Source organism: Pelobates fuscus, chromosome 8, assembly GCF_036172605.1.
Source record: "Pelobates fuscus isolate aPelFus1 chromosome 8, aPelFus1.pri, whole genome shotgun sequence".
NCBI lineage: Eukaryota > Metazoa > Chordata > Amphibia > Anura > Pelobatidae > Pelobates > Pelobates fuscus.
This window is the reverse complement of record NC_086324.1, coordinates 121,026,489-121,049,301: the sequence shown is the minus strand read 5'-3', so window position 1 is coordinate 121,049,301 and position 22,813 is coordinate 121,026,489. Positions and strand designations below refer to the sequence as shown.

The 22,813-nt window shown below is 39.7% G+C and overlaps 1 protein-coding gene across 1 annotated transcript; it reads right to left on the bottom strand.

The window, feature by feature from the left end:
• Positions 1–667: 667 nt before the first annotated feature.
• On the bottom strand, positions 668–21,243 carry ZC3H15 (zinc finger CCCH-type containing 15). Its single transcript, XM_063428832.1, has 10 exons — positions 21,062–21,243; positions 17,338–17,439; positions 13,407–13,518; positions 11,804–11,956; positions 11,638–11,729; positions 10,579–10,761; positions 8,967–9,113; positions 8,771–8,881; positions 6,498–6,627; positions 668–1,362 (listed from the first exon to the last, which is right to left on the bottom strand). The coding sequence occupies exons 1-10, from the start codon at positions 21,137–21,139 to the stop codon at positions 1,172–1,174; spliced, it is 1,299 nt and encodes a 432-aa protein (XP_063284902.1). The 5' UTR covers positions 21,140–21,243; the 3' UTR covers positions 668–1,171.
• Between the last annotated feature and the right edge of the window lie 1,570 nt (positions 21,244–22,813).

Here is a 22,813-nt window from a genome sequence, read left to right as displayed (position 1 = left end):
TTGCCCCCCCCTCTCCTCTGGGTCTGTGTGCCCTAGAAAACTGCCTCATTTGCCTAGTGGTCATGCCAGCCATGGTCACAATGTGTTTGGTGATTTGTATATGTGTGCATGTATGTTGATTGTCAGTGGTGTTGTGGGGACTATGTGTGGGCTGTTTGTATTATTTGTATGAGGGGAGGCTTATTCTGCAGTGTACATCTAGCAGTGTGGCTTCCCTGGGATTCTATGAGGATCGGGCTTGCCACTAGCAGGTCAAGGGCAGAAGCTGCAATAGCTGCTGTGGGGGCTGCTCTATTTCAGTGCAAATTCCCATTCACAAGTGCTGGGAGGAAGCCATCTGAAATCACTTCCTCTAATTAGTAATGCAATGCTTAAATTGAGGGTTGTATTTCACACTCTGCAATCACCGCTTGATTTGCACTAGCAGATATCTGAAGGCGCACTGTAACTAGTGATAAGACAGAGCATGTTTGGTTCTGGCAGCCTTGAGTGCTGTGCTGTACTAATAAGCCAGAGCCTGTTTTCTGAATTGTGTGCCAACATGACACGTGCCATAGGTTGCAGACTCCTGCCCTATAACCTACCAAGTACAAAATGAGCAAATGAGTGTACAATTATATTTAGCCCCTTTCGCATCCAAAAACCTTTTCAAATGATTCCACATGAATGATGAAGACAGGAGAATTTTATTTACAATATGATGCCAAAATTATTCAAGAGACATTTAAAATAGTTTTAGGATATAATCCTGCATTTAACAAAACTGCAGATAAATTTAACAGAAAAGTGTGCCAATTGTTTTTCTTCAAATAACTCTTGTGGGTTCCAACTGCAATCAAAAAAAGGGTAAAAACTGCAATGATGTTAATGGTCAATTCTGAAAAACTGAACAATTTTGTATTGCAATTTTAACATTAAAACAAAGCAATGACGTGCTAGCTTTGGTTGAACCGGTTCTTATTGTAGAATGTATGATAGAACAATATGATTTATCTTGCTAGGTAATCCAATTATGTTGCAAGCTCTCAAAATCAGACAAGGAAAAAAAGAAAAATAATTATGGGGCATGCCCATTAGAAGCAGCTGGAGAGATCCGCTACATCCCAGTACAAAATCCTAGAATGAATAGACAGCCTGGATAGTCTATCATTGTTGATGCCAAGTAAAGGTTTTATTCTTCTAAATCAAGTATGTTCAGTTCTTCCTCAAGCTCATCAAGATCCTCTCCAGTAAAAAGATTTTCATCAACGGGGACTGCATCGGCAAAGTCATTTTCCTGATCATTTTCATCATATTGCTCTTCATCGTCACTTCTCTCTCCATTTTCAATTTCCCCACCTGATGCTTCATTTAATTTTACATCTGGAGAAACAAGACACAGACATTTTATTAAAGTTGTATGGATTTTCAAATGTTTAATAACAAAATATAATAAAATTTACATCACATGGGACACGGGACAGTTATTGCATTCTGCTTCCCAAGGTTAACTGAAATTTTAACTTTAGATTTTAGGCCAATTGAGGTCCAAATTCGCACTTGAAAATTAGTTTCTGGCTTGAAGATTATTCCCAGTTTTAAATTTGGAATTAACTTTCATTTCTCAACAATGCACACGTCAGTGAATATCCCAGAGTAGGTGTAGGTATTTTGCAATAACTGTACCCATTCAGCCCATAGTAGTACTGAGTAATAGTGTTGCTCTTTCAATTTAACATTCCCTTAAGGGGTGAATTATTCCTGCAAAAGCAAAATCTGTTTAGGACATGGTGTTTTTATATTTAAACCTTTAATATTTCTAAAAACTATATACCATGAATACTTTCATGTAAGTCACAAATCTTTACAATTGTTCTCTACACGGAGGCCTTAACTGAAATATTTTAACTGCATTCGTATAACTTTATAACCTTTATCTAAAGGAAGACTTGATTCTTAGTAATGGTTTGCTTTGATGCAATCCCTCCCACATCAGAGCATACACGGATATTTACTAAAGTGAAAAGTAGGGACCAAAGCAGCCCCTACTTTGTCTCTGTATGTATTCTGACTGCACGCACATGATTAACCCCTTAAGGACACAGCTTCAAAAGCTTGTCTTTCCTTAAAGAAATGTTTGCATCTTTTGCTGTTTGTGTTCAAACGCAATTTGCATCTCTGTCATTTATTGCAACAACACATATTATACACCGTTTTTCAGAGGGCAAACAGGGCTTTAATTTTATGTCACATATATATTGATAAATTCTCATTATAAAAAAAAAAAAAAAAAAAAGTAATTCAAAATAAATTCATTTATGTGTCTTGATTTATAGAATACATAATATGTATAGGATTTCGATATGGTGTATATTTTGCCTTAACTGGTCACCATTTTTTCAGCAATTTATGTCAATGTTTGTGGTGAGGGAGGAAATAAATGGCATTTTTACATATATATTGCATTTTTGCTGAGTATTTCTTACACTTGATATGTACCACTGTCATAAAAATCCCCAAGTTATGCTCAGTTACACCTTCTGAGTAAAACAATATGCCCAATGTATGACCTAGCTACTATTTTGTGAAGTTACAGAGCTGTAAAAGACGTGACAAGTTCAGGTTTTTAAGTGTGAATTTTCATGGAGGGTTTTGATGCGTCCGTGTCCCACTTTGGAGCACTTGAGCAGGCTACATATTACAACTACACCATAAAGGCATACTATTTCTTAAAGAAGACATCCCAGGGCTATTCAAAAGGCATATTTTGAACCTTAGCGTGGGATCATTTTCCTGCTAGCTTGTAACAAGAGTAGTGATAATAAGCGTTTTTTCTGCCTTTTTGACACACAAAGTGAGTTTGCACAGTATATTTTGCAAACCTTATGTGTACTACGACTGTATAACACTTCATATTTTGCTCAGCTATGTCAGCTGAGTACAGCAATACCCCGTATGTACCTTTGCCAGGTATATGTGGATGTTGAAGGGGCACATTTGAGACACAGCAATTCAGTTTTTTTTCTAACTTTGAAGTTTAACGCTGTGTCCATGTTCCATTTTGGAGTAGATTAGCCGTCTGGTTATTCAAACCTCCCCACAAACACATACTATTTATTAAAGAATACACCACGGGGTAATTCAAAATGCATATTGTAAACCTTGGTGTGGGATCATTTTTTCGCTAGTATGTGCCAAGTGTAGTGGTAATGAGCATTTTGTAATGTATTTTTTTTACTTTCTAAAACTCGTTTTTAAACTTTTTCTAAAAAGTGTTTTATTTACTTATTAAATGTTTTAAACTAACTTTTTTTTACACTTTTGAAAAATTTTATGAACTTTTTTTTTAACCATTAACCCCTAACTAGCAGTAAGCAGCACTAACAGTAAATTCCCCACTTTCCCATAACTCCCACCCACCCCAGCTAGCAGAATATATAATTATAAATGATTTAAATTAATTAAATTGAGGGTTAAAAAAATAATTAGATCACAGCAGAATACTGTGATCTGTATTTTGATCACTGTAGGCAGTGATCAACTGGCAGGGAAGGGGTTAACTTATATTTGTACTGGGTAAAGGGGGGTGTTTTTTTTTTTACTTAAACGTTACTAAAACACTTTTTTGAAACTTTTTTTTTTTTACATTTTAAAGCTTATTTAAAAAACAAAAAAAACAACAAAAAAAAACACTTAATGTTAACCCCTGATTAGCCTAACACCAAATCCCCCAATTCCCCACTAACTTCGACCCATCCCAGCTAGCTAAATATATACATTTTAAAATATTTAAATTAATAAAATAAATTAAATCCCCTGAGGGTTAAAAAAAAATTTCTTAACCCTTTAGGGGTTAAATAGGGGTCATCCCGGTCCATTCCTCTTGTCAGAGACCAACCAGCTACAAAATACCCCTGGGAGAGCGGCAGGCAAGTGGGGAACACGAGGCATACTCAAAATGGCCGACAGTGGCGTTAACCACTCAAACCGCCAAAACCCCAGTGACTGGGCAGCAAACTTCAGCGCCAAGTTCGAGGCCATTTGCAGGCAGTTCTGGTCTCGCTTAGAGCGGAGACAAAAGGCCCTACCTCCACTACGGGTCGATGCTGCACCCAGGACACACAGGGAACGATATGCCACCAGAGGGGAGAGTGCCAAACACTGCAGGGACGGAGCACGGCAGGTGGAGACCCAAGCAGCTACAGCTCCCACAAAAAGGGTCGACACAGCATCAGAGCGACAGGGAGAGCAATCTACCCAAGCCGTCAACGCCAGCGGAGACACCCGCGGGTGCCCTGGATTGCAGCCCGACGCAACCACTCACCCCCTGCAGCTAAAGGCCCCGGGCCTGACCCAAAAATCCCACAACGTCAAAGCAAATCTAAACCTAAGGGTTGGTACAGACAAGACCGGACATTCACAGCATGTCTGCGTCCTAGGATGACTGGAACCCGTTGCAATACTCCTATCCTGAGGGTCTTGAGGCGGCTACCCACACAGCAACTCCCACATCCACGGAGAAGGTACCGGCGCTGCCACTCTGGGAACACAGACAACCGGGATGCAGGCCATGGAGACACAACGAGTAGAAGCAATGGGAACTGTAAACTGGCCCCTACTGCAGCCTGGGATCAATGGAGAGGGACACAAAAAGCTGTTGGGACTCAGGCTCGATATGAGCTGCTAGTCGCAAGTATGGGTATTGGGTGAACTCCCTGAGTTTCATTGTTCAGCAACAGCCACTGGGTATCACACTTACTAGATATACATTATGTGCAAGAAAACCCTTACCAGTATCTCCCCATTGCTGTTGTTGCAAACCCTGCACACTACTCTTCCTATGCTGTTTAATAAGTCAGCTCAGTATCTCGTTTATTGTTTAAGCCTTTGCCTTGCTTATGACTTCATGTTATTATTTTACTTTAAGCTCTGATACTACTAAAAATCTGACGATAAAGCGACAATGTCTAAAGCGACAAATGCGCAAGCGACAATGTCTAAAGCGACAATGTCTAAAGCGACAATGTCTAAAGCGACAATGTCTAAAGCGACAATGTCTAAAGCGACAATGTCTAAAGCGACAATGTCTAAAGCGACAATGTCTAAAGCGACAATGTCTAAAGCGACAAATGTTTAAAGCGACCAATGTTTAAAGCGACCAATGCTTAAGACTAGTTTAAACAATGTTCAAGCCTACTCACAGTTTAAAACTACTCTCACCAATTGAATACATGAGCAAATAATTATAATAAATGTGCCTGATAATCAATTGCCCCGCATGTTGTGCGGAGAAAATGCCTGAGGACTGCTTTTGGGGCAGCTCATGCCTGCTTGTAACCCTTTATGCGCACTGCAAAAATAAAGAATTAAAAAAAAAAATAAAACTTAAAAAATAAAATAAAACAGACGACAGTAAAATATAATCCCTGCCAATTGATCACTGTATTCAGTGATCAATTGGCAAGGAAGGGGTTAATTTTATTAAAGCAGGGGAAAGGGGGGTGGGATATAAATAAATATATATATATATATATATATATATTTTTATTTTATTTTTTTAACAGGGAGATCAGCAGCAGTTATCCATCGCCCTGCACTTCACTCTGGACGCGGAAGAGCAGGGAGGCGGATCGTGAGTCTGACAGCCTCTCAGAGGGATCACTGCTGCAGGGACAGGGCGATCAGGTGCTCCTCGTCTGCCTCGGATACTGGGGCAGACCGGGTGAGCATTAACCCCACAATCTGGGGTTAACTTTAGTAGATGATGGAAATTGTCCATCAACGGTCCTTAACGCAAGGACAAGGTTGACGGAAAATTTCCGTCTTTGGTCGGGAAGCGGTTAATCGTCTGCATGGCGGGAGAGCTTCAGAGGTTTCTCAATGACAAGTCTCTAATAGGCCATTTGCCTGTGAATAGACAAACTCTCTATGAACCTCCCGAAATTTTTTAACACCATGTGCAAATGTTATTTTCAGGTTTTTCCTTTCTGAAAGAAAAATACATCGTAGAATACTCTTACAAATTTAAAGTCATTGTGTTTCATTGGGAACATAAAATGTCTCAAAGGGATGCATGAACATTTAAAGCCTATTAAAATATATTAGTTGCAATTTGACATGATTAGAAAAGAATTATGCTAAAAACGCAGCTTTAAAAAGGTGTGAACCTCACTCATCCATGTGGAGCTGCACTCCTATAGCGTCCAGTCCGCTCTAGAGACACACTACTTCTCTCTCATTTTTGCTAACGTACGGCCATACATGCCTTAGACAACTACCCCCACTACCACGACCACTGGAGGCAGGTATATGGCAGTAACACGCTACATTACTATAAATAACGAAAACCGCATGCTACATTGATATTCTACCAACTGCATGTAAATGGTTAACCGCAATGTTATGCTTTATTGAATATGTCATACACAATGTCTATCACAAGTAGACTGCGAAAAAAAAAAATAAAAAAAAAAAAAAAGAAGAAGGTGTGACCCTATTAAAAATAAAATAAAACTTACCATCCTTTTCTGTTGATGTAATAAAACCGCTGAAGCGTTCCAGACTTGCAACTGTAATACCAGTTTCATCAACATCTTTAAGGACAAACTGGTTCAGATCAATGTCTTGAACATCATCTGTAGAATCAGACTTAAAAACAGAAAATAAAGTAAATATCATATATTCACACATTTGTAAAAACAATAATAGTCAACACCCCTGTCCCCCACTCTGGGGTTTAGCCAACGAGGAGTTCATTTTTTCCCTTTCTTTACACAAGCTATGTTAAAATGCAGATGAAGAAAAACACAAAAATAAATAAAATCACAGAGGCAGGTCAATGTGACCTGTGTGTTCTATTGCAGCATGAACATGAAGCAATAATGTATCAAAGGGGATCTAGACATAACAGAAGAACATGTGAGTATGCAGCACATCCACATGCACTACAAGTGAAATCTCACAATGCCACATTGTGGGGAAAGGGGTGCGTTATTTGTGGGTAGATGCACGACATCCATCGATTATATATATATATATATATATATATATATATTTATTTATTTTTTTTACAGCCAAAAGTTTAGCATTGATTGTAGGGGGGGGACGGGGACGGACACGGACACACACCAATTATCGGTTCTGCCGATTATTAGAGACTATATTCGGCACAGGTCTTGTAATTTATCAATAACTTACTCACCTCTCCCAGTCACTGCATGTCGTCTGCATACAGGAACTCCAGAACCCAGCCAATGAGGCGCCACATTGCAACCTCATGTCACCCTACCCTTTGAGTCCCCACATGCAGAGCTCAGCTGAAGGCTGGGAGGTGAGACAATGAATAATATACTAAAATGTACTAGGCTGGCTGCCTGCCTGCCTGAAATTGATAGGAGTGCTATTGCTGTCAGCATGTTCACCTAAGGTCATATTTCTGTCGACATTGGGTTGCTTTTTCAAAACTTTAGATGTACAAAATATTGGCAATTGGCCCAAAAAATAACCAATAATCTGTATTTGTTTAGAAAAAATGATATCAGTCGATCCATAGCAATAACCAGTATATGGACAATACCAATATTTCACAATACTAAGTATATGGACACTAATGTAACAAAATGTATGGCATTAGCAAGTTTAACTTGCACAAAGTAAAGAGAGAATGTAACATCTGATGAAATTATATATAAAAGGGGAAATGTCATGGCAGGCGTTTAACATTATGTTCACTCCCGGTGTGAGTACATATGTATACAATGTGGGGAGGGATGAACCAGACTAAATCTAAATATATATATATATATATATATATATATATATATATATATATATATATATATATACACACACCGTATATACTCGAGTATAAGCAGAGTTTTTCAGCACATTTTTTGTGCTGAAAAACCCCAACTCGGCTTATACTCGAGTCAATGTCTGTATTATGGCAATTTGCATTGCCATAATACAGACAGGGGCTGTGGGGGCTGTCAGAGAGTTTACTTACCTCTCCTGCAGCTCCTGTCAGCTTCCTCCTCCTCCGCGCCGTCCGCTCAGCTCTTCTGTCAGCTCACACTGTAAGTCTCGCGAGAGCCGCCTTACACTGGGAGCTGACCGAGGTGCTGAACGGACGGCACGGAGGAGGAGGGAGCTGACAGGAGCTGCAGGAGAGGTAAGTAAACTCTCTGACAGCCCCCACAGCCCCCATTGAACTGCCCCCACAGCACCCACTGGACTAAGTACCATCTGTGGACAAGTTTATAATGGATTTCTATTAGATTCAAACATTGCACTTGCTTTCATGTCTTGTTAATAGCATTACACCACTCTTGCAGATCTAATTGGCAGTTTAGATCTCTTTCCCATTTCTGCTTTTGAGGAGAGGTTACAGAGTAATCAATATTTCTAATAATTTCTTTTGTTTTAGCAAAGATTTTACCTATTGTTTCGTTTATACACACATACATACATACAAACATACACGAGGAGTAATTTAACAATCGCATTTCTCCGCATTGCAATGATTGGCCTTGTTTGGTCAGGACGGAGAACATTTAAATAAAGATAGGAGAAAACCACAGCATCTCATTAAAAAAGGCTAAAAGAAGTGATTTGGAATGTTTTATTCAGTGGGATTGAATTCAAGAGAGCCAACAGCTCTTCTTTGAGGATCTTTTTCAGGTTAATTAAAGGTCACCATGGTACATAACACATAGCACATGTGAAAAGCCACATGACCACATGATTAACAGGACATTTAAATGTACAGCAATTGGAAAAAATATATACTTACATCATAATCATCGTCGTCATCTCTTTCTAGTGTGTACCTTGTGTCGTCTGCTTCCTCATCATCGTCGTCGACAAGCTCAGGTCGAAACTCGAATACTTCACGGCCACTGATCTATTGGGGTTAGCATACCTAATTAGATTACTAATTACATTATTTATATGCAGATATGCAGTACATTTATTAAAAACAAATATACCCCCGAAGATTTTCCAGCTTTAAAATCTGCCTTTTTCCTCTCCATTTCTTCCTCCGCTTTTGTGATTCGTTCTTGTCGTTTTCTTTTTTTCCATGCAAGAAAAGATTCTAAAGTGATTCTAGTGACATTTGGTCCAAGGGCTGCACGCTAACCAGTTAAAAAAAAAAAAAAAGATTACATTGAGTTAAACAAGAGGGTATAATGCATTACGCATAAAGAAAAACAAAGATTACACAAAATGCAACATTACTTTTATAATATTGTACAAGGCAGACTTATTACAATTTTTGAAGAAGAAAAAAAACACACAAAAAAAAAAAACACATGTAATACTTAATTGGTAACCAATTTTAAGCTTGGAATTGCCACTTTCAATGAATAATGCTTGAAACTATTTTTTTTTAAATGCCAGTTTCTATTTTTCATGTTTTAGAATACATTCAGCCCATTGAGTCCCTTGGCCCACTCCTAGAGTAAGTAGTCAAATTGTTTAAGCCCTGCCACCCATTCACCTGCAAGCAGAATCCAGTTAGCTCCATTGAGCTAAGCCAGGCCGTGGAGGGACACTCATTAGCAGAGTGCCAGCTTAGTTTTCTCAGCAAATGAGAAAGGCCCTGTGCTGGCCAGTGCCCAGATCAGGGGAAAACATCAGGCTTCTTGCAAGAGTTGCCAAATATGAAGGAGGTGTCCAAGGGAGTGAGGCAAGGAGCCAAACAGCTCCTTGACCACTTACTCTTGGAGAGTGCCAGGGCACCCAAGCACCAAAACACTACAGGGAGCATAACAAGTTATGGTGCCTGGAGTGTTCTTTTAAGCAAGGCATCTGAAACCTTGGTGCCCCAGATTTTGATGACCTACAACTTTCAAAATTCTTTAAATGCATAGATGGCCAGAGAATCATGGGAATAGTAAGAAAAATTGGTGGCCATTAGGTACAGAATGTGACAATGTTGAACATGGCTAATGCTTCTTATGAAGAAGTGCTACATTGGGCACTTCTCTATGAGAAGTATTGGATTGATGAATTACAGCAATCGCATCTGATTGGACAAAAGGCAACGAGACTGATGACACCATAGGAGAATCAATTGCTTCAAGGAGATTGCCCTGGCACTTAAAGGTAAGTTTAATTGCGTCAACTTTTTTTTTTTTTTTTTAAAACGATAAACCAATGTGACAAAAACTTTAAAAAGCATAAATATAACTATATAAGGTCTTAAAAGATCAAGCATAAGTCACTGAGGACCATGCAGGGCTGCTGACAGTCAATACGAATAGCAGCTTGTGTCTTTTTTATAAGCAAGGTCCCCTATAACACTTTCATATCAAAATGGTGTTATGGGAATACCAGTACAAATTATTTAGGACTGGAACAGTACATACACATTGGGCATGTGCGACACTGTACAATATCTTTAATGTTCTGTGGTTATTGTAAAATCACTTTAAAACTACAATGATGACAGTGAAACAGACCTAGCCGCACTATAATCTGTGCAAGGGACATAGTTGTATATGGCAATTAGAGTATCTCATTAAAATTAAAAAGTTTATCATTTAAAATTAAGAATCCCTTTAAATACTCTGAAACAACATTGACAAATTCAAATACCTCTTTTTCTATTAAATCCTCTAATGAAATTTCTTCTTCTTTTTCTTCCTTCTTTTTATCCTTCCTTAGCACAAACCCAGGGGGAAGAGCGTGGCGATAAATACAGGTATCTCCTCCACCAGGACACACCCAGAACCACCCGTATTTGTTGTTTTCTATTGCGTCAAGAAAAAACCTGCAGACCTTTAACATAAAAAGAGTAAATGTTATTACACTTTTATATTGCAATCAACATGATGCACTACATCCCTCTCTCAGCCTGAATATACTAGCCTTCTACAATAGGTACAGGCTGCTGGCCATTAGATTATGCGGTCACATACCAATATTTGTGGCACAGATCTACAGAATTAGTACACTTCATACACAGCCAAGGAACCTGGATTCAGGCAAAGATGGGAAACCTGCTTTTTACACAATACCTCCACAACAGCTCCAGCGCAGCACACAGCAAGTGTGCCAGCTGTTGTCACTTTTGTAGGTCTACTATCTTGACCCTGACATCCGTGGACAGCATTTTTGGTCTTGGCCATGGTGGAGAGTTTGGAATCTGATTGATTCTGTGGACAGGTGTATTTTATACAGGTAACAAGCTGTGATTAGGAGCACTCCCTTTAAGAGAGTGTGCTCCTAGTCTCAGCTTATTACCTGTATAAATGACACCTGGGAGCCAGAAATCTTGCTGATTGATATGGGATCAAATATGTATTTCACTCATTAGAATGCAAATCAATCAAACAAATCAAGTAAATGCAGCAGTGCTGTGCAGATATACTACCTAGAATTGTTGACTTGGGGTGCCTTGAATCATTATTCAAATATTATGGGCGGCTTGGACCTAAAAAGTTTGGGAACCACTGGCCTACAGTATACTGTACCAGTAAATCTATTTTTCTTTAGTTTTTATTGTATTATACTTTTAGATATAATAAATAAAAGATACCCAACTCCTTTGACCATTTTATGATGACTGAATAAATATTAATTCATTTCAAGCTTAGAGATGCAAAAAAATCTTTCTATTAATATCGGACAAAAAAAAAATTAAAAAGGGCTTACAATTTCAGTTTTGGGTTTCTTCTTTTCAGATTCACCGTGTTTCTGGTTCACCACTTCTTCCAATTTTTTCTCATCCCAGTTTTCCATTGTATCTGAAAAGGTGGATGAATAATTCAGTTGCTTGTCTGTCATTCACTAAGTTTAAGTTGATCAGACAAAATCTTACCCTTTTCAAGTTCGTCATCACGTCCATCAACGTAAACACTTCTTTTTTCACATTTCCTTTCTAAAGATAGATCATGAGAAAATTTGCACTTATCGCCTTTGGTGCATTGACCTTGCTTGTAAAATGCACACACAACAGATTTTGGATCAGCACCTAAGGAAATCAAGCAAAAGTATTTAGTATAGAAAAACTGTTGCATATAAAAGATACATGAGCAATAATTTTTATTCACCAAAAGTGCAAATCAATAAAGAGCATTTAATAATAAAGTATTAAGTACAGCAAACAACTGAAGTGTTGTCATGTCTTTATGGCACTTCGTCATAAGTCTTGCTTAGAATTTATGAATAGACTTGACTGGAAGCGTGGTCTGCTGTGCCTACTGCGCCATATATGCGTCTCAGTAAATGGTTTAGAAGTGCTTAAAAGGGAAACTATAGCAGGTGATACCTAATGTGCATGCGTCGCAATGGCATGTATAATGCCTTCCTATGGCGTTTAAGAGGACGCTGGCTGTCTTCATGCACTAAGTCGCCCAACGCCTTGGAAGTTCCTCTAGTAGCTGTCTGGCAGAGAGCCACTAGAGGTGGAGTTAACCCTCAAAAGTAATTACTGCAGTTTCTTAAAATATTTCTTACAGCGAGAAATAATTTTGCTGAATTTAGCTTGAACAGAATTAAAATGGCTATACAGCAGGTAAATATTTTAATAAGGGCCTTAAGTGTATACAGTGTAGGCGGTTTTCACTTTTCTAACATCCTTTAATATTCAGAGAGATTATTGCCTGCACTGACACAATGTAAAATAAGAGTTCAGTAGAACTCTTGATGAAAAAAAATTCCCTACCAAGAAAGATTATTCAGTGCAGATATTGGCAATTGGTTATCAATATGGTCAGATTAACTGACAGTGCAGCCGTGCATACTCCCAACATATGATGCAATTGTAACTCACTAGTCCTCTGCTTTAGACAACTTTGCAGTACAGAGGACCTCATCTATTTCCCAATTCAATCACTCGGAATACGATCTCGTATCCCATGTGATTATTCAAGAAAATAAATATTTTTCTAAAATCATGTGAAAGGTCATTAAGATTTTATTTTTTTTATCTGCTAGTTGTAGCTACATCAGGATCAATATTAATTACGGTTCATAACATAAAACACCCAATTAAGTTAAGAAGAAAAAAAATAAATACATCACATCTATATTTCAAATGCATGTATTATAAATGTTTCTTAAAATGTTAAGACCACTTGCCATAGCCATTCATAAGATACAACCGACCTCCATTTTGTGGACTGAATTTTTCCCAGATATGCACATAATGTAGCGCAATCCTTCCTCCTCTTACGTGACCCCACACAGGGAGAAAATACCTTTGTTTCTTTGAGTTGCTTCAGTGATTAAGCCTGACCAAATCTTGCTAGAACATAGCGTGAGCACACAATGCATGCTTATCCCATCCAATTATTTATATAAATGAAATTCCTGGTTATCAACTCAGTTACTGATGAGGAGAAAGTATACAATTTCTTTTGTGTTATTTTAGAAACTAAGAATAATAATAATAAAAAAAAAAAAAAAAACAGATTAACTACCTTTGCTGACCTTTTGTGCAGCTACTACCGGTTTAAAAAGATCATTCAGTTCTAAAAGTTCCTTCTTTTTGGCATCTTTTGTAGTTTTCTTTTCACCATCAACTTGTGTAGCCTGAAAAATAAGAAAGTGCTTCAATGATGCAGCCGGAAAATATAAAATTGTTCTTTAGAGTGCAGGAATGATTACTTCATAGAAATTAGAGTAGGTCATTCCATTGTATAATACACCTTTCTACAAAACTGGGAAATTAACTGAATAAAATGCTATGCAATCATTACAATAAATACGGTGGCGTGGCACTCTAGGCAATGGCTGATCCCTGGTTCCCAGCACCCTAGCAGGGAGATTACTATGTAATGGGGATACCTACCAGTTAAAGGGAAACTCCAGTGCCAGAAAAACGATCCGTTTTTCTGGCACTGGAGGGTCCCTCTCCCTCCCACCCCCCAATCCCCGGTTACTGAAGGGGTGAAAACCCCTTCAGTCACTTACCTGGGACAGCGGAGATGTCCCTCGCCGCTGTCTCCGCCTCCGCGACGCTCCTCCCAGTGATTGCGTCGGCCGGTGGGCGAGACTGATCTCGCCTACCGGCCGAGGAGACGTAATGCGCATGCGCGGAAATGCTGCGCATGCGCATTACGTCTCCCCATAGGAAAGCATTGAAAAATCATTTCAATGCTTTCCTATGGGGTTTTGAGCGACGCTGGAGGTCCTCACACAGCGTGAGGACGTCCAGCGACGCTCTAGCACAGGTTTCCTGTGCTAGAACCCAGGAAGTGACCTCTAGTGGCTGTCTAGTAGACAGCCACTAGAGGTGGAGTTAACCCTGCAATGTAATTATTGCAGTTTATGAAAAACTGCAATAATTACAGTTGCAGGGTTAAGGGTAGTGGGAGTTGGCACCCAGACCACTCCAATGAGCAGAAGTGGTCTGAGTGCCTGGAGTGTCCCTTTAAGGGTGGGATAGAATGGCACCAAATTTTAAGGCATTTATTCTGTTTGTCTCTAAAGGTCCTCCATGACTAAGGCAGTGTAGGCCAAACCTTGCATTTGTTTTCTGTTGTATCCTGTGTGCTCCAAAAAAACAGACTATATAACACATGTATCGTGAAACCCTAGAATTGCATTTTTGATTTTATATATATATATAAAAAAAAGTATTCACTGCCATTTTGGTAATCATGACAGGAAACAACTATGCATAATTAGAAAAATAAGAGGAATATAAAAAGTAGTCTTAAGTTAAGTTACAAATATACTTGTGGAAATCATTTAAAAGGACCACTCTAGGCACCCAGACCACTTCAGCTTAATGATGTGGTCTGGGTGCCAGGTCCAGCTAGGGTTAACCCATTTTTTTTTTTTTATAAACAGCAGTTTCAGAGAAACTGCTATGTTTATTAATGGGTTAAGCCTTCCCCCAAATCCTCTAGTGGCTGTCTCATTGACAGCCGCTAGAGGCGCTTGCGTGATTCTCACTGTGAAAATCGCAGTGAGAGCACGCAAGCGTCCATAGGAAAGCATTGTAAATGCTTTCCTATGCGACCGGCTGAATGCGCGCGCAGCTCTTGCCGCGCGTGCGCATTCAGCCGACGGGGCGGAACGGAGGCAGAGATCTCCCCGCCCAGCGCTGGAAAAAGGTAAGTTTTACCCCTTTTCCCCTTTCCAGAGCCGGGCGGGAGGGGGGCCCCCCCGAGTATTTTTTCCTGGCACTATAGTGGTCCTTTAACACAGAGCTCGACAAATCCCAGACGCCAGGTCGCCTGAGATTTGTTGGCCCATTTAGCCCCAGAAGTGGTTGGCTGCCTATGAGTGGAGGTGGGCGGACAGGCAGCACTGACCCAGGATGCACCTCTAGATGCAGTCTGAGTGACTGTCACTAGAAGTGTTACTAAACAACAATGTAAATACTGCCTTTTTTCTAAAAATGCAGGGATTACATTGAAAAGTGTGCAGGGACAGGATATAGACAAAGAACAACTGCATTAAGCTCTAGTGGCTCTGGTGACTATAATGTTCCTTTAAGAATTGTATTTTTGACATTGAAAAAGCTGGCTCCTAACTTTTTTTGCCCAATCCTAGATTCCAAGCAAAATTTGCCAAGCCCTGATTGAATGTGCCCTAGAATATTTTGACATTTAATTGGGGGAAAAAAGCAAGGCAAAAGTGAAAATTATAAAATAAAAAATGCTAAATTATCCACAAAGTTTACATTTTTGTCTCAAAATGTCTGTTCATGCTCTTTGGTGTGTGTGTGTGTGTGTATTCTAATCAATTATTTAATAGCATTGAAGTGCAGTATAATTAAGTAACAGTGTCATAAAAAAAAATCCCTTATTAAACAACAAAAGTATAGGTAGTTGCTAACCGATTCCTGCGAAGGCAAAGATTATTGTACTAGAATCAGAAAAGCAGATCAACACACTATATAAATGAGGAATATATACAACTCCTACCTCAGCAGAAACTTGGCGTCAAAGTTGAAACCGTAGTAGAAACATTTAATAAATAGTACATGGCCCACAAAAAAAAAAAAAAACAACAACAACAACAACCAATGCACAAACCAGATCTAGCAGAAGTCTGAGACTCAGTTCTCTTACTTGGAAGGAGAGATGTGTAATGCAGTTTGTGCCCTATTCTTAGACGACGCTATGACTAAGTTATACATTTGGGTTTATACCATGTATTTTTTTTAATTGAATTTGCAATCTCCTTCCATGTACTATGCCTTTCATACTGCTAGATGGTATACTGTATGGATTTCTATTTGCAAGTAATATTTTACTCATTACTTTTATGTTAATTATTTGTATTACTTTTCAATGCTATTAAAGGCTTGATTATAACAATTATTAATATAAATAGCAATAATAAATAATATTTAAAAAAAAAAAAAAAAGGAGAAAGAGTGAGGAAGGAAGCTTTAAGGCAAAAGGAAAAATTATTTGTGGATAAGTCAGTCTTCTTTTGGAATGTCAGCAACAGAAAACCGCAAATAGCAAATCTATATAAAATTGGTTCTCGCACACGCTAAAGCAAGTAGTATACAAGAATCTGGCTATAAGAGGGTGAGAATCAGATAACCTCCCTTGTGTGGGTTTTGTGTTGCAAGTGGGATAAGGCATTGAAAATATGAATGGCGGGGAATAGGTAAGAGTGTGGTTCATTCCCCCAGTTGACACGGTAAAGCAGAGTGGGAATTTGTCTTATAAAGCTCATCTTTCATAACCACCCAGTGAAACATTATGAAGGAAATTTCATACATCGAATATGACAAACTGAGCTGCCCCGCAAAATACTTGAAAATTGCAGACTGAAAGACTTTCTTTAAGATATTATAATAGGCTATTAAAGAGTTGTTGGGTTTTTTCCTATACCAAATTAATTTTACTGTGGCCTCTCTATGAAAATAAATACAAAAAAAAAAAAAAAACACAAAGTGATTATGGCAAGTCAAAGCATACCCTCCCTTACCTAACTTATCCCATCAAACCCTGTGCAGCAGCAGCAGTCCACAGCTCAGCTCTCTTTCTTGGTAGGAGAGAAAGTGCTGAACCCAAAATGACTGCTTAGCCCAGCACAAATTGTGTATGCAGCATGCAAATATCATTTGCAGACACAAAAATAAAATAAAAAACAGAGACTGGGTATCCAAAACTCATTATTTGAGCTGCAGGATTGACAACGGATGTACTGTGTTAGAGCTGCAGCACATTTTTACAAATCTCTGCATTGCAAAACCACTCTTGGAGCTGGGCTTAGGTGCAAGGTGCCCTGGGAACCATTAACTCTGCAATTAAGCATAATTGTGACAGTTTTAGAGAAAACATTTACAGGTTGTTCGTCAAATGAATGTGATACTATCAGTGTTACCCATTGCCAAAATAAATGAAAGGCATGTGACTATTTTGCATGGTGCAGTCTTACCAGTCGAGGATTCTGTTGTCCAAATTTAACTTGATGAGTAACATTTTTGATGAACTTTTGCTGCTTGGCCCCCTTTTTGTTCTTAAGGCCAAATGTTTTGTCCTATATCAGAAAAAGACAGAAGGAAAATAAAATATTAAATATAATGAACACAATTATATATAGCTTTATTTTACACTTGAGGATCGCACAACAAAACAAAGCCCTAAATGCTTGCCTTTTGATCTAGACAGCAGCCAAAACACAAACAGGTTTTTCCACTGGATGTATATTCATCAATGGATAAAAATGTTTGGATTTGTTTCTTCATGTGGACGGTCACCTTATATTTTTATTTGTTTATAAGAAAAAGATCATAGTCTTCACTTGGACGAAGAACCAAAACCTTTAACTAAACCACTTTAATTAAAAGGACACTATACGCATCCAGACGACTTAATCTAATTGAAGTGGTCTGGGTGCAGAATCCCAGTTCCCTTAACCCTTCAATTGCAATTATTGAGAAATTTCAATAACTACCGTGCAGGTAGACAGCCACTAGAAGCGCTTCTGGGTCCTTAGCGGACTTCAGTTCTGCTTAATGATGCTGGACATCCTCACGCTCAGCGTGAGAGCACCCAAAGTTGGCTAAAACCCTGTAGGAAAGCAAGGATTCAATGCTTTCCTAGAGAGAAGTCTAAATGTGGTCGCCACAGACGCACATTAGGTCCCAACTGCTTTGGACATGTAGATGCCAACTACGCGCCGAAGGACTTTGGCAATGGAATCAGGCGTTTTAACTCTTTATGGACTGAGTTGAGAAAGGGGGCAGAGGGTACTATACTACTAGGAATACACATTTGTATTAATAGCACTATAGTTTCCATTTAAACTTATCAAAGTAACTTTGTTATATTTCAGATATTTAAGGAAAACAGTCCCCAACTTATAGTATTTATAAACGAGAAGTATGTTATCAGAAACAATGTATTTTATTTAAGGCAATATCCTTTACGATTCCAAATCAACTTCAAGCTAATTCATCATTATTTAACAAAACTTCACAATCTCTAGAAGCTGGGAGTCAGTGAATGTCTAAAACCAGTTATCTGTACACAGATATGCAGTGTTAGAAGAACACTCCAGGCAACAAATTGTTAGGGGGTGCCAGAAGCTCAGCAGGCGCTTTCTCCAACAGTTTAAGCCCAAACACTGCCTCCAGCACCAGATCTCCCCCCCCCCCCCCCCCCGCCATCTGGCTTCTGAAATGGACTTTCACATAGCACAGAGAGCCCTGGGAACCAATGTAAGCTGTCGAACCATTTGAAAATGTAACAAGTTACACTAAGGTGGCAAGCAGAAGGATACTCCTGCCACCATTACCTCTAATGTGGACTGCTCCTTCAAGATGACTGCTATTTAATCAGTCTATACTAAATGCCTTAATAGTCAGACAGTGATTGCTATCCTTATATGCCGCTAAACGGCTTGCTGATCAATATAGCAAAGCAGTAATCCATCGCAGCATAAAGAAACAATATTTTAAATAATTTTTTCAATCGATTTTATTCCTTGGTAATTTTAGATTAGTGGTAAAGAAAAGAAAGAGTTAAAAATAGTTTTCAAAGTACCTGTAATCCAGCAACAATGCAGACTCCTCACTGCAGTCATCAAGACTGATGACTTGTGCCCAACAACGCATTTCATAAAAAAAACAATACTGACATAAGGAGCATTTATGGCAATTGCCACACACTGCCAATCCAATGCTCCTCTATGAACATCCAACATTAGCACGGTTTGCATGGTGATGCCAAATGTCAAGATAATAAATTATTGATTATTTAGATGTCCCTCGTGCCTGTATTAAATACAGCAACTAGAGACATAAGTAAATCATGTCATTCGTTCTCTAAACTTCAAGGTTTTCACCTGCAAGGCCAGTACTTGTGCCTCAAAAAAAATAATAATTAAAGGGACACTATAATCACCAGAACAACTACAACTTAATGTGGTTGTACTGGTGTGTATAGCCGGTAACTGCAGGCATTTTAATGTAAACACTGTCTTTTCAGAGAACTCCTTTAATGATACTGATTTGCCACGCATGCACAATAGCCTAGAAAAGCACTGGATTGGCCTAGATCGTCAATTTCGATGATCTCTGCCACAGAGGCGGATGAGCAGCATTGGGGAAAAAAAGTAAGTTTTACACCTTTTTAGCCAGGGACAAGGATCGGGCCAGGGACCTAAATGGAGGTTTTCAATCTCTAGTGCCAGGAATACACGTTTGTATTCCTGACACTATAGTGTTCTTTTAAGATGAATTTAAAGGACCACTATAGGCACCCAGACCACTTCAACTTAATGAAGTGGTCTGGGTGCCAGGTCCAGCTAGGTTTAACCCTTTGTGTTAATCCAGCCTCTAGTGGCTGTCTCATTGACAGCCGCTAGAGGCGCTTCTCACTGTGATTTTCACAGTGAGAAGACGCCAGCGTCCATAGGAAAGCAATAATAATGCTATGGACTTGCTGAATGCGCGCGCGGCATATGCATTCAGCCGATGACGGAAGAAGAGTCCCAGTGCCGGAAAAAAAGGTAAGGGATTAACCCCTTCCTCCCCCTGCAGCGCCACGGTAGTGGGACCCTGAGGGTGGGGGCACCCTCAGAGCACTATAGTGCCAGGAAAACTAGTATGTTTTCCTGGCACTATAGTGGTCCTTTAATGCCTAGAGCAGGGGTAGGAAGCCTTTGTCACTCCAGATTTTGTAGACTACAGCTCCCCAGAGGTTTTCCCAGCATTATGGCTATAAGAGCATAGTAGAGTAGAGTGCCGAAGGTTCCCTACCCCTGTTTTACAGCCCTGTTAAAAGGATCACTATAGTGTCAGGAAAACAAACCCATTTTCCTGACACTATGTCATCCTTGGGGGACCCTCACCCACAGGGTCCCCCTCCCACTGGGCTGAAGGGGTTAAAACACCTTCAGCAACTTACCTTAATCCAGCGCCGGGCTTCCTTGGCGCTGGTGACCTCTCCTCCAAGTAGAGTGGAATGTGCATGCGCAGCAAGAGCCGCGCGCGCATTCTAACAGTCCACAGGAAAGCATTTCTTAATGCTTTCCTATGGACGTTCTGCACTCTGGATGCGATTTTTGCATCCAGCGTCGCAGATGCGCCTCTAGCAGCTGTCAGGAAGACAGCCACTAGAGGTTGTTTTAACCCTGCTATGTAAACATAGCAGTTTCTATGAAACTGCTATTTTTACCTCTGAAGGGTTAAAATCTGGGGGTCCTGGCACCCAGACCACTTCATTGAGCTGAAGTGGTCTGGGTGACTATAGAGTCCCTTTAAGCCATGGGTCCTCAAACTCCGGCCCCCCAGATGTTGCTGAACTACAACTCCCATGATTCTCTGGCTATCTATGCAATTCAAAGAATCATGGGAGTTGTAGTTCAGCAACATCTGGGGGGCCGGAGTTTGAAGATCCCTGCTTTAAGCTGAACAGTGAATAGTAAAAGCCCAGGATACTTTTCTACAGCAGCCTGGTAGAGCCGTTAGCCCCTGATGTTATCTTCTCTCCACAATAAAGTCTTCCTAAACCTGACTGTGTTCCAGACAATGTCCGCGGTCGGTGTGGGGACACATGGCGGAGTCAGACATGTCTCCAGCGGGTTACAGGCCGTAACAGTGTCACATGGCCGCCTGTCTGAGCCAGGCCCAGTCTGGGGATACCCGGGCTCTAACCTCGATGATCTTCTCCTTTTTCTTCTGATCGGTCTTCTTACTGGGGCCCTGCGGCGCCGGCGCTTTCTTGGGCGGCATTGCGGAACACTCAACTCCGGTCTTCCACCACTTCACCAGGCAGGCAGCGGGCTCGCCTTACGGCAGAAGAATGAGACGACCGGTGACGTAACTGCAATTCCAGTTCACGCGAGATCACAGCAGACACTGCTCAGCGGCAGTCCAATGACGTAGCGGCAGTTCTAGCTAACGCGAGATTACAGCTGCAGCAGTAGAACTCCTGGCAAGGCATCACGGGAGTTGTAGTGTATGTTTTTTTAGCTACGCCTCTTTAAACATCACATGTGGGAAATATAGACCATATGAGCATAGTTCTCAAATATATTAGGAGCCAAGTGTTGCTCTGGGTGGTGACTCGTAAAAAAATGTAAAAAGGCGGTGAGCAGCAATGGCTAAAACACATCCTCTCTGTCTCTCTCATTCATTTTTGTGAATTCAAAGTGACTTAAAAATTTGTGTCAGATTAGTCATACTGAACGCAAAGACGATTTGGGAGAATTTTTCTAGTTCATTTATTTTGAACTGAAATCTGAAACATGCATAGAATTTTAAACAATACACATTATCAGATTTACGTAAAGTGTATGGGTACCATTACTACTTCATTAAGATTAAGTTGTTATGGTGCTCAGTGGTCCCTAGAAATTTCTTACCTGAATGGTAAGGCTGCTTTCTGTCCCCAACAGCGTCCACTCTCTTTAATGCAGTTACAGGAAACATGGAGTGCCACTGGGCAGCGGCACCACTGATTGGCTCTTAGAGCGATTCCCATTTATACAACATTTTTATTTAATGCCTAAAAATGCTTTAAAGAAACCGATAATGCTGGGGACAGAGAGATCCAGGGCTGGAGAGCAACTTTTGGGATTAAACTATTCAAGACCGGCTTAACCCTTTCAGGGTAGAAAGCATCAGGGAGCTCTGGATACCATATCAACTTAATTTCAACTAAGTTGTTATTGTACTCATACAGTTTCTTTAAAGGGTTAGTGTTTTTTTAATTTACTATACCCTATACAGTGGATATTACTCACCTGCAATCATATCGCGCTAAGTTCTCCCCCGCCGCATAGTTACCAACATTTGAAAAAAACCATTCCAGGGACACTTTGAAGCACAGCTATCAATTACATTTATTTATTTATAAAATATTTTACTAGGAATTACTTACTTGAAAATTTATCACACCCACTGCCGCAAAGCTCCGCCCACTCTGTCCAATTCTCATATTTGATCTCAGCCAATTTAAATGCTGATAATAGGGTCTACTCAATCAACAGAGAATTACAAGGAATTGAGATGGGGATTTCAAACTCTCCTATTCATCTGCACTTTTTCGACCTAAAGTTTGAAATTAATATCTCAGTTCCCCGCAATTCTATCATTATTGAGTAGACCTATATAACAACAAGTGACCACCAACAGTACCATGCGTCCTTGGAATGCCATAGATACATTTACAGCACAGCATCTGTATCAGTCAGGTGCATTTGATCACTTTTGTCAGTACAAGTACAAACTAGAAAAGCTACAATTTCTGGGGAAATTGTATGAAGTGTTTTTGCCTCCACCAGTAGTCTACAACTGGAGTGGGCGGAGTAACTGTTATTAAGTGTTCTTGCATAGCAAGACCACTTAATGTTATCTCACATATATATTACTAGAAAAGCTACAATTTCTGGGGAAATTGTGTGA

Bases quoted from the DNA above. Each gene is read 5' to 3' on its own strand.
- ZC3H15 (XM_063428832.1), bottom strand. From the start codon at position 21,139: ATGCCGCCCAAGAAAGCGCCGGCGCCGCAGGGCCCCAGTAAGAAGACC. The intron at 11,730-11,803 runs GTAAGATTTTGT...CCACCTTTTCAG, and splicing joins TGATGACGAACTTGAAAAGG to ATACAATGGAAAACTGGGAT. The intron at 8,882-8,966 runs GTATATTTGTTT...TAACCCCAATAG, and splicing joins AAGCTGGAAAATCTTCGGGG to ATCAGTGGCCGTGAAGTATT.